At 38.9% G+C, this 12,996-nt stretch overlaps 2 protein-coding genes across 3 annotated transcripts in view; one reads left to right on the top strand and one right to left on the bottom strand.

Moving 5' to 3' along the window:
• cdk15 (cyclin-dependent kinase 15) overlaps positions 1-9,138 on the bottom strand; it is a 36,532-nt gene extending 27,394 nt beyond the window's left edge. Inside the window, exons 1-2 of one of the 2 annotated variants that reach the window (XM_055214298.2) lie at positions 9,020-9,138; positions 7,457-7,776 (exon numbers count right to left, since the gene is read on the bottom strand). In XM_055214298.2, the coding sequence (XP_055070273.2) occupies positions 7,457-7,486 (30 nt within the window). In that variant the 5' untranslated portion in view covers positions 7,487-7,776; positions 9,020-9,138. The remainder of the gene's footprint in view (positions 1-7,456; positions 7,777-9,019) is intronic. The other variant, XM_055214297.2, reaches the window with a different exon arrangement.
• Positions 9,139-9,810: 672 nt separating this feature from the next.
• The window catches only part of als2b (alsin Rho guanine nucleotide exchange factor ALS2 b), a 41,765-nt gene continuing 38,579 nt past the window's right edge, over positions 9,811-12,996 (top strand). Inside the window, exons 1-3 of the mRNA XM_073870744.1 lie at positions 9,811-10,014; positions 10,700-10,783; positions 10,892-11,040. Coding sequence (XP_073726845.1) covers positions 10,767-10,783; positions 10,892-11,040 — 166 coding nt within the window. The 5' untranslated portion in view covers positions 9,811-10,014; positions 10,700-10,766. The remainder of the gene's footprint in view (positions 10,015-10,699; positions 10,784-10,891; positions 11,041-12,996) is intronic.

The raw sequence follows: 12,996 nt of genomic DNA, 5'->3' as shown, positions 1-12,996 counted from the left end.
TATGGAGATATGTTCTGACAGTCAGCCAAACTAAAATAAACTTTGTTCATGCAGAAGACACAGATGAACTGTACAAATAAGCACATCTTTGTAAGTTTTAGAGTCAATGTGATGGTAGGAACTTCGGTGAAGACTGCCCTAAAACTGTCAAGCATGTCAAATGCACTGTAAGGAACTCCTCAACAACTCTTTAACACATCCTTTCAAATTCCACTTACATTGAAGTTTTCCGCAAGACTAATAATGCTAATATTGTTACTAATACCAAATCTCTAAGATTAATAATACTGAGGATTTAATGTATTTTGTAATTAATTCCATTAACAGCCAGCACATTAGATGATGGAAATACAAAGCCTTACTAGTTGACCCAGAAGTCTGTGTGTCTCCTTTTGGGACTGTTCCAGATCTAAATGACTAAAAACTCTTTTTGGCACCACTGCAGGTGTCACTCAGAGCAGCTCTGTCCTTATCAGATTAATGTGGTCTCAAACAAAGGAAGTGAGGTCATCACAAAATAGAGACAGAGCGCAGCGCGTCATAACCTGAAAACCACGCCCACCGGGGGGGAAAGCAATCCAACCGTCTCCATTGACTTTGTATTGCAAGAGGCCGCCTCCTTGTCATTTCTGGCTTATAACAAAAAACTGAATAATGCCTAAAAGCTGCTTTGTGACAATATGTACAGCTAACAAGCCAAAGATCCCAGAAATAAGTTTTTATAAGCTGTCGAGCCGCAAAACCCAGCCCTCAAGGAGAACAAAGTGGACCGCCGACTACGTTTCCCCCTATTGGACGCAGTTTTACTAATAGGAGTACTATGAAAAGTTGCCTGTTTCCATTTCTTTGTCTAAACGCTCGTTTTTTGAAGTCGACAGCTTATAAAAACGTTTTTTTTTTTTTTTTGGCGTGTTAGATGTACACCTTGTCACACAGCAGCTTTTAGGTATTATTCTGTTTTTAAGTTTAATCTGTAAATACGTTTTTATAAGCTGTCGACCCCAAAAAACGAGTGTTTAAAGACACAAAAATGGATACAGGCAACTTTTCATAGTACTTCTATTAGTAGAACTGCGTCCACTAGGGGGAAACGTAGTCGGCGATCCACTTTATTCTCCTTAAAGACTGGGTTTTACGACTCGACAGCTTATTAAAACGTATTTCTGGGTTCTTTGGCTTGTTAGCTGTACATATTGTCACACAGCAGCTTTTAGGCATTATTCAGTTTTTTTTTATAAGCCAGAAATGACAAGGAGGCGGCTTCTTGCAATACAAAGTCAATGGAGACGGTTGGATTGCGTTCCCCCCCGGTGGGCGTGGTTTTCAAATTTGCATAACTGCGCTCTGTCTCTATGGACATCCAGAGATGAGCAGTCTTAACCGGACACTGGTTTATGGAGGTTTTATATCATGCAACTCAACAATCAAACTACTGCATCATCGGCAGTGTGTACAAAGACAAGTAATAATCCTATCGCACTGGATCAGTATGTGTATGATCTGAACAGATTAAGTGCTGGTGAAAAATGAAAATGAACAAACAAATGCGAACAAGCCTTACAATAGGAAAAAACAAACCGCAACAACCATTATTCACTATTTCCTACATTATTCCACTTATATAGTCAACTTAAAAAAGTGATTGAAAATAAGTGAGTGAATTCAGACACTGAATGCTCCAGAAGCACTCCAGGAGCCATCTTATGTCGGGAAGTGCAAGTTCATTTGGCATAATGCACCTGGCCACTCGTAATTGTGGTGCATTATGGGATTGAATGAGTCCACTATGATTTTAGACATGTCTGCCCCCTTAAATAGTGCATTATATATAGGGAGCTATTTTGGACACAGGCCCTTCAGGGCACCACTGACAGGTAATGTAAAAATCCCAAAATAAATGGGACATTTCACAAGACATTTTTAAGATATAAAATAAATCTTTGGTGTGCCCAAAATACACACAGTTTTAGCACAAAATACCATATGGATAATTTATTATAACATCTTAAAATTGCCATTTTTAGGTGTGAGCATCGGCTTATTTGCATTGCAATGCAAATGAGCCGATGAAATGCAAACACTGATCGCCATTATGATGGTTTGTTGAAATTGAAACTCAATTGTGCTGTCCGTGGCTGGATAGTGCAGATGGGGGCAGTATAATTATAATACTATCCCCTTTTGACATCACAAGGGGAGCCAAATTTCAATGACCTATTTTTCTTACATATTTGCAGAGAATGATTTACCTAAACTAACTTACTGGGTTGATATTTTTCACATTTTCTAGGTTGACAGAAGCACTAGGGACCCAATTATAGCACTTAAAGGGACACTCCCCTATAGAGTTAAACATTAGATTTTTACCATTTTGAAATCAATTCAGCCGATCTGGCGCTACCACTTTTAGCATAGCTTAGCATAATCCATTTAATCTGATTAGACCATTAGCACCGCGCTCAAAAATAACCAAAGAGTTTCGATATTTTTCCTATTTAAAACTTGACTCTTCTGTAAATACATTGTGTACGAAGACTGATGGTAAATTAAAAGTTGTGATTTTCATTTATGGGTGAACTATCCCTTTAAAAATGGAAAAAGTTATATTTTCAAGATATGTCCCCTCTAAATATTGTCACACCATGATGACGATTTAACAACAAGCTGATCTCATCATTTTTTTAAGGAATTACCTAAATGTACATTTTAAGTGCACAGTTGCCTCAATAATTTGTTACATTTATATAGCACTTTTCTGCAGACCTCAAAGCGCTTTACATATGGTCCTACTGGGGTGTTAGGACCCACACAGACCACAGGGTGAGCACCCCCTGGTGGTCTCACTAACACCTCTACCGGCAGAAACCTGGTTTTCCCAGGAGGTCTCCCATCCAAGTACTGACCAGGCTCAGCCCTGCTTAGCTTCAGTGGGCAAGCTGTATAAAATAAAATGGATGATCGTAACAGTGCCAATCACATATTTTGGAAGAGCCTCATGCAAGAGACAAGATCTCCTTAGGGTCTTTTGTGAGCTCTTAATCTCTGTTTGCATTCTGCTGTTGATCTGTGCTGTGTTATGCCTTCGCTTGTATGCCACTCCACTGCACAGATATTTATGAAGCAGAGCAGAGCACGGAGAGAGAGAGAGAGACTCAAAGTGCTAATAATTCATGCACAAATGCACCAGGGCTGCCCCTTCTCTTATCATCTCTTCATTCATCTCTATGCTCTTTGCACAAGCATCTTTTCTTTAACTATGAAGTCCCTGATCTTTCTACCCTTCATCATCTCTTGACATCCTCTTTAAACTGTGCTGCATTCTGTCACAAGCATCTCTCTCTCTCTCCCTCTCTCTCTCTCTCTCTCTCTCTTTCTTTTAACGCTCACATATTCTGTCTGTCCCCCTGTAACTCAGTGTGCTGTTGCTGCTGATTTGTATTCAGTAAGCACTGTGTACATTATGTTCAGTGTGTTGCCAGCCACCCATAACTCCAGTTGTGGACAAGTACAGTGATTGGTTGGATGAGGTGCAAGCAACTCAAATAAATCACTCCAGATAACTGAGCAGTGGCACCTCGTGTCTGCTCTTCCGAGGATGCACTAATTCAAAACAAGTGTTCGGATTGTCACGTGTGTGGTTCCCTTTTCCAAAATATGTGTCCTGCGTGTGGAGAGATCCTGTGCGCATCACGCGTTCTGCCAAAACAAGTGCCAGCTGCACACGCGTCAAAACCGTTTATGATAAAAGAGACGCTCACGTTCCCTAAATACACGCAAAACACTCCCTTAATAGTAAACTCTGATTACGCATGAGATTATGCGAGTATCTGGCAAACACGAGCGTCTCTTTTCAAATTCAAGTTCAAGGCAACAGGCACTTATTTTGACATGACACGTGATGCACACACGATCTCTCAAAGCGCAGAACACATATTTTGAAATGCCGAACCACACACATGACAAGCTACATACATGTTGTGATGAACTTCGCATCGTGCGCTTTAAAAAAGAAGTCACCAGCCGCCACTGTAACCGAGCCAAGCCAAACTTAGTCTCAGCCTTACACTACGTTAACATTAGTGCATTTTAAAACAAAATACTACAGAATTTTTTATCTTCGTAAACTTGTGACTTTTGTAAACGCTGCAACACTAGCTACGTTTACATGCAACCAAATAATGCGTTTGTAATCGTATTGATGGCTCAATCATATTAAAAACCTTCATGCAAACACCTTAATCAATACGATTAAGGTCGATCGGATGCAAATTTCGATCTTATTGAAAGGGGTGATGTAGTCCAATCTCGATCAGCATAAAGTATGCATGTAAACGCGTTCACTGACTCAGACCACCAACGAGTAGCAGAGCGACATGATCTCATTTATGTCAATGAAAGCTTGCCGACTTCTGGCGACACAAACAACAGTGACCATCGGGGGCAGGCTTGTCGAGTGACGTGACAAAGTTGAGAAAAGTTTAGGGTGAGGGGGGGATAATGCTGCATTCTGACTTATTAACAATGTTTAAGAGTTGGATTTCTCATGCTGACAAAGGGTCAAAAAAGAAGTTGGACCTATGACGGAGTATTTCTGTGCGTGCGCTAATCCAGTTAAGGTGCATATATAAGGACTTCCACTGTACTTCCTGCCCCCCCTGATTCCGGGTTTGTACAAGTTTAGAATTTTTTAAAAACATATAAGATTTAAATGTAATAATCTTGCTTTATTTCTTTTATGAGCTAATTCCTGTGCAGGAAGTACAGTGGAAGTCCTTATATGGGCACCTTAACCGGAACAGCGCACGCGCAACCAAGAGCTGACACAAAATCATGGTGTGTTACTGTTTGTGAGAGAAATTTAAGCTTGTTCAGCTTCCCAAAGAACCCAGCATTATGGAAACAATGAATATAGTTTGTTTATCCGGTGTAGCAGTGCAGTTGCACTGTGTGTTTGTTTAATGCTGGATTTCATTGAAATAGGGCGGTCCTAACAGGTCAAGAGTTGCAGGCGGTAGGTAAAAATGCATCAAATGTCTGTTTTATTGGCAATCGGCACGTACAGTAAGTGCATATAATGTAAACGAAACAAAACTGTAGTAAATCCAGAGACAGTTGGATAACGTTTTTTGTGTGTTGCTTGCTCATGACTCGCTCCAGCCGCGGTACACCTCTAGGAACTCGGGTTTAGAAAGAATCGGTAGAGCTGATCTGTCTTTTATAAATTTGATAAAACTAAAGACTTCTTGGATATATGAAGAATCATGTAATACTACTCTATAGGTACTCAAGATTAACATGAGATAAGCAGAAACAGCGCGTGTTATGTGAGCTTTAACTTTATGCAAATGATAAGCGACTTTCGGGAGCGGCTTGCATTGGACGATGCTTAGGCACAAAAACCTGGAAAGCGCTTGTCTGATCTGGCAAGCTCTAATCTGATTGGCTGATTTCATGCAATTTTTTTAGAAAGTACAACAGATACAATGAGTGCTTTTGAGGAAAAACTCATTTGGATAATTTGCCAAAGTTTGCCAGATTTGGGATAAAATATTTTAAACACATTTTGTTTAAGGCAACCTGAGAGTTTGGTTCCAAAACGCAATTAACGGCATTTAAAAAAAAATAGTTACCACCAAAATCAGTATTGTATCAGGTCAGTATTAAAAAGCAAAATCCGAAATCTGACGTGTTATTATGTCATCTTTTATCCCTTTTTCCAAAAAAGCAATAAAAGGCAGTCTTCCTTCTCTGCAGAATGCAATAAATCCGCTCAACAAATCACAGCGCACCATTCCACGCATTGTAAACAACATTCTCAGCGTGTTGAATACAAGGAATCCTAGTTTTTCTCATCTACTTTGTACTTCGTGATCAACAAACAAACAAAAACCAAAAAATACTTTTTTTGGCATTGACCTGTGGTGGTTTTCTGTGACGGGGAAAAAACATAAGCCACTCGGACGACGGAAAAATGCTTGTTCTCCCGACAGCATCAAGCTTCTGTCATGCTAACACATTGACCCCAGTGTATCTTATGAAAAACTTTCCATTATTTTACTCAGTCCACGAAAATCGACCAGGACCAAAACATTTTACAGCTGATCGCTGTCAAAAAAGTTTAGCGATGATGTCCCAAGGATGACAGCAGCAATGACAGTGTTCTTATGCCATTAATGTTTTTTTTTATTAGTGTATACCACTAGTCAACTGAATGTAACATGGCAAAGATGAATGCAGATTTATATATATATTGATTCAATAGATTTATAGTATTTTGAAAAAAATTTGTTATGGATTTATTGCATTTTGTGGAAAAAATTGTCAGATTTTATAATAAATCTTTGAAAATCAAATGAAATATTAATGTTATTATAACCTAAAGATGCTATGTGAAAGTTTGTAACAGAAAATAGTGGTTTTCATCTTGTCACTTTCTTGGTATAGAAAACAAATTTTTACCCAAATTAGTCAAAATTGATTTATTGCGTTTTGGAACAAAACTCTTCATATGTCCATGAGCAAAACTCTCTGTTTATGTGTTGGATACATTTACATTTCTGTTTTTATTCCATCTTTAGTGCCTTATGCTTTTGTATGACCAGAAATTCTGATCACAAGTCTATAAACATTTTCTGTTTTCCAGCGTTTTCTCTTAAAAATTGGCTTATAGACGGCAGGACTGTTTATAGTCGACCGTAATGATGCTGAAAATGTGTTAAAACACAGGTCAAGGAATACTCAGTGACAGATTTATTTCTAGTGTGATATATTTCAATCAATTCCTGCATATTTTACACAAAACTATCCACCCCACTGCCTCTTGAAAAATAGATACGGATGCTGAAACCATCTGATTTTTTGCTCATCTGCACAAACCTGTCCTTCTCTCCTCCATCACAGCAAAACCGCTCTCACCATCTCACTTCTGTCATGCAGTAAATCATGAAGAACATCTCTGCTGTGCAGGTCATATTGTACTCTTGTATCTACAGGTCAAACTGCTGCATGCAGTCACCTGTTTTAATGCAGGCTATTTGTCTTTCCTGTTTACTGGTTGGATACGTGTATCCTTTTGTTGTATAATTTGGGATAGTTTGGCTTTTTCAGTTGTTGGTTCAGTGGTAATAAGGACATATCAAATCCAATTTCAAACAGGGTGAGGGCTGGAATGTTGTAACAGGGAATGGCATGTATTGTATGCTTGACTATGTGCAGATCTATATAGAGTTGAAAAATAACAAGCCAAACAAAATACAATCTGAAATGCTATTTTAGAATGCAAACGTGATCATTATATTTAAAGCAAAATACATTTTATCACACAGCTGTGCAATGACATCAAAGGTTCTCTATTCTATTTTATTCTATGCAACAAAAACAAGTTATTTACACTTTTGAAATATTTTTGCTTATATCTGGTCCAATAATTAAGACATAAAATGTGCAATGTACTTACCGAGACGCTGGAAAGCCTCAGAGGCAGCATGTCGGAGGTTCTGCATGCTGCCTGGTTCTAATGGACCTTGATGGAACTAGTGTTGACACGACAGGAGTCTCTCAATGTGACCCAGGCATTTTGGAAATACTTCTGGATCCAATCACTGCCCCTTTTTCCAGCATTTGGCAGACGGCACGCACACAGGCACAAGTTGCTGTCTCTGTATGGTCTTCTGTATGATTACTCTGAGAGCTCTCCTTTTCTCTCTCTTTCTTGCAGCTAGCACTGGTGTGGTCACAGGCCAATCAGAATTCTTCTGCAAAACACCACCCAATTGGCTGAGAAATAAAAAGAGGCAAAGGATGAAAGCCTGGTGAATGTGTGTGAGGGAGCGACTGAAAGAGCAAAAAAGACACAAACAGACACGCACACACACACACACACACACACACACACACACACACACACACACACGCGCGCACACACAGCTGTGTATTGCTTACTGTCAGGTTTTAGTGGCACACGCACACCCACACAGATACAAACAGACACACACACACACACACACACACACACACACACTCACAGAAAGTTACAAACAAACACGCACACACATACATACAAAAAACACACACACACACACAGATACACACACACAGACGTGCACAGACATAAACAGACATACACACATTAAAACACAGATATAAACAAGTCGCACACTCACATACAGATACAAACAGACAAACACACACATTCAATCAAAAACAGATATAAACAGACACACACTCACACAAAATTACAAACACACACAAACAAACAAACATACATACATACAAAACACATACACTCACACACAGATACACACTCACATACAGATACAAACACACATTCAAAACATACACACTCACACACAGATACACATGCACAGAGATATATATATACACACAAATATGGGAAGGATGGCCGTCGCAGTGAGGATATGGTTTTGTGTATATAGTGTATTTAAGCCATTTGTCAAAATGATAGCTTATCTCCTAATTAAATAATATTAATTTATAACTTGTATGCCTTGGCAACAGGTTTATTAATAGCCTAGTTGTTAATTTACAGCAGGTACTTTTTACACAGTCCTTTAATTCAGTGGTTTTCAAACTGGGGGCCGCGAGATGGTGCCAGAGGGGCCCCAGTTTTATGACATTTCATGAAATACATTAATATATCATGAATTCTTTGTAATTAAACCTAAAAAAATAAGGCTACTAATCAAAAGCACAACTTTTTTGTATAATTTAATGTTTTTTTTTATTAAAATTTTAATTTTAGAACAGTTTTTTGTCACAGATTTTCTTTGGGGGGGGCGAGGGGAATGCACCGTACACAAGGGGGGCCGCACGCTGAAAAAGTTTGGGAACCACTGCTTTAATTGAACCATACTAAAAAAAACACTTGACTCCTGTTTAAACGTTATCCTCTTGATGTTAATATTACGTGTGACAAACCTAAACTAACATAGATTCCGTGAGCTGAATTTTTTCAGTTATTGAGTTTTGAGTTAACATTAAATAATTAAAATACACTTACGTTACAGTCTGTAAATCACAAGAGCGAGAGAATTTCCTAGGAAAGTTGGAAATGATTGGGCATTTCAGTTTGAGGCGTTTTAGGTAACGTTAGGTCTCTGGATCAGCGATCTCTTCAGAATTGTAAACGAACTTTGTAACTATGCAGATCTTATACATGCACAAACAGCTAAATAACCAATTATATAAAAAAAAGAAAACTTGAAATCGCATTATTTTACCATCTTAAACGTATTCTGATTGTGATTGGATGAAAGGTGTCGGAGATCATTATCAAGTGTCGTGATCAGCACTGCTGCGGCTGCTGTTGTGGTGGTTGTGGCGCTGCAAGAACTGACAGGTGGATGACATCAAAGTACCGCGAGAGCATTTCGATAGTCTCTTTTGTATGATTTCTCGAATCGCTCTCGCGGGATTTTGATGTTTTCTGCCGCCCGGTTCTTGTGACGCGCATAAAGTCGAACAAGTCTGTTGTATCAAAATTGACAAAAATAAAAAAATTAGGCTCGAAATACGGGACAGTTGGCAACTCCCCCCCCCCCCCCCCCACACACACACACACAATGACACAATGGGTTAACATTAACATCTAACATGCACAACAAATTTTGACGTCAACAACGAAGGACATCTAGCGTTTCCTTATTATCACTTTTAAATATAAAGTCTATTTATTTTGTATTCGAACTATGCATTATTGTATGGTTAGTTACACTTTATATAGCCCAACAATAAGAACAACGGACCTAAACAGCTCAGCTCTCCCAAAGCGAAGGCGTAAATTCTCGTCTGGTTTGTCCCTCTTGTGTCTCCGTCGGCTGAAGCGCTTACAACAACACCATAACAACACTCTCGATTACCATCAATATCATCATCCTCATCATCGTCAGCTTCTCTCTACTGTCTGTGATCATCAACGCTTTATTTTATATCTCTGATCAAGTGTTTTAAAAACTGACGTAAAAGCCTTTCTTTACCTGTCTGCGAGATATTGGGGTAAGAATGAATGAGGCATCATTTGTTTCATCTTTAACGAGCTAACAGGAAAAGACATACGGGTGTTATTTTGTCTCCTAGAATTATGATTGTGAACTTAAAGTGGTAAAGCGAGTATATTTGACTGATCCCTTCTTTTAAATGATTCATGTCGAGGTGATCATGATAACTTTAGGTGATTTGTCATCTCTGATCTCATCAGATAACGTTAACGAGTTCAGTTTCAGATCAGACAATGTAAGAGATCACGTATTTATTCGTTCAAGTTGAGAATGATTTATAACAAACCATTTGTTATGTCTTTACGTTTAGATTATTCTAATTTTGATATAACCATTTAAAATGCCTTGACAGCTTGTATATAACAGGTATTTGAATCAGAATAAAATGAATTTTATAATAATACTTTGGTGTGTATTTATAAAGTCTTCCAGACCTTTCAAAATGTTCTTGTTTGATGATTTCGTAATAGCTTCACGTGACCTTTGACCCTGATCACTATGTGTTTACACTTTAGTGTTATTTGCTTGTCAAATATTGTGGAATCAAAAACAATCATGACATTATACAGATAGTTATGCAGAAATGGACAGCGTATGGACAGGCATTTCAGTCTTTTGTTTCAGTAAAATTAAATACTTTTCATATTTGATTTTGTTAAGTGTGTAAAAGTGCTTTCTTTCAGTCTTTCGCAGATTGAAAACATCCATAGTGCCAAATAGTACCAGCTGTGAAATGGATAACGTTTAGAGATGGAAAAACAAAAGAGGTGAGACAGACAGAAGACACAGTTATGCATTTAAAAAACAGTGCAGCGTTTGTGTACTTTTTAGTTTTGTTGTCTCATGACTTCTCTAAATGTGTGTGTATTGTGCAGTTCTGGTGAGGAGGACGGTTCTTTGGAGACGGGTCTGCTCCATACATGGAAGGGATATTCCTACAGCACCACACCAGAACGGGTGCTGCTCTCCCGGCCGGTGCTCCAGGCAGCCCTGGGGGCTCGACATGGTGTTCTGCTTGTAGAAGGTAATACATTTATTATTTACCCAAATTATTGATACACATGCAAAGTAGGTAACCCAATAGGTGCAATGCACTAATATTTTATAACCCTTTGTTCTTTATGCACATTACTGATCTTATTATTTACAATGTTAAAACACAAAAATGGTTGGCTTCTTAATCTTTTTGATATTTACCTAATCTTTTTGGCTGTATAGCTGAATATGTCATGTGAGTTACTGTAACCTCTTAGAATAAATGTACAAAAGCTTTCCCTGCGATGGTACCTTTTACCATTTAGTACATACACTGAACAAATTCTAAATGCAACACTTTTGGTTTTGTCTCAATTTTTTATGAGCGGAACTCAAAGGTCTAAGACTTTTTCTATGTAAACTAAAAGTCTATTTCTCTTAAAAGTCCCGTTCTTTTTGTGTTTTTGAATATTTGATTGTGTTACAGTGCGCAATATAGCACATGTTCATGTTTCACATGTAAAAAAATGGTATTTTTCACACAATTTCTCTGTATACCACTGCTTTCACTGCCCTAAAAACAGGCTGATGTCTTCTTTGATCTTTAAAGTTCCTCCTTCAGAAATACGTATGGAGTTTTGATTGTGTATTTTGTTTAGTGTGTTGTGATTCGACAGCAGCTTAGCTTAGCAGAGCTGTTTGAGCCGTAGCTGGCAACTGACGTATTACTGTGGGTGGAGTTTAGTCAAAAACTCTTATTGACGTCATTCAACCGGGAAGTAAAGGGCTGTAGTCCAAACCAGCCGTTCGCTGTAGGTTTTGAAATGGGAATTTGATTCAAGAAAATATATCTCCTGGCAGTGAACTTTGAGCTTTATCATTTTGCAGGTATTATTTATGCTCTAACAGCAACATTAACACAAACTAACATGACCTTTAAATATTGTTCACAAATCTGTCTAAATCTGTGATAATCCATCCACCTCAAGATGCTGATTAGGCAGCATGATTATTGCACAGGTGTGCCTTAGGGCTCAGTCACACCAAAAGCGTTTATGGCAGTTGCAGGCGCCTTTTTTGAATGATATTCTATGGGCAGGGCGCGTTGGCGCGCTGTTTATGCGCGCCGAGCGCCTTGCGGTTTTCTGCTGCCTGTCGCGCACGCGTTTTTGAAGGAGCGCTGAGAGCGGAGAAAGCGCCTGACGTCATTCGCGTCTTCCATTGTCCAATCGAATGAGGGGAGAGGCGGGCCTTACGTTGTGGTAAGGGAAGTTTACAGTTGCTTTGAAGAACCGGACTCCACTCGCTCACTCTCTCCTGCGTGTTTATGCATCTCTCACCCTCAAACAAGGTCAGAGCAAGCGCCCTCTTTTTAAAGTTTCTGCTAATATGACAGTTAACAGCAAAAGAGCGCTCACGCTTCAATATTTGATTGACAAGACAGCTGACTCGGTGGTTGCTTAGCAACATGAAAAGCCGCGCCGCACTGCTCTTTTTTTTAAAAAGGCAGTGCGTCGCGCCTTGCGTTTGCAAGCGTTTAAAGCGCTTTTGGTGTGACTGCGCACTTAGGCTGTTCACAATTAAAGGCCACTCTAAAATGTGCAGTTTTACTGTATAGAGGGTATGCACATGACGTCACCGTCAGCGAGAGGGACTGCGGTTATGCCCACTGAGTAACAAAAGACAGAGCGGCAGCATTTGAGAAAAGCGTGACATCGACGAAAACACGGTGAAAACCGTGAAATGGGGAAAAAGCTCTTGTGCGATAGACTGTAGGCTACTAACAGATTAACAAGATTTCAGAGCTGTCGTTTTACAGACTGCCAAAAAACACAGAAAGGAGAAATAAATAGATTGTTCATGCCAACGTTCACAGACCGCAGCAGTTTTACTTTCTACTTAAAAGTATATTTCAAGTATTTGTATTTTATCCGTGGTTTTCTTTGGAAAACTCATTTCAAAGCATATTATCATAATTTATATTTAAGTACATTAAACTATTACC

Source organism: Misgurnus anguillicaudatus, chromosome 8 (genome assembly GCF_027580225.2).
Source record: "Misgurnus anguillicaudatus chromosome 8, ASM2758022v2, whole genome shotgun sequence".
Taxonomy (NCBI): Eukaryota; Metazoa; Chordata; class Actinopteri; order Cypriniformes; family Cobitidae; genus Misgurnus; species Misgurnus anguillicaudatus.
Note: the sequence above shows the minus strand (reverse complement) of the source record. Positions and strands in the feature narration are given on the sequence as shown.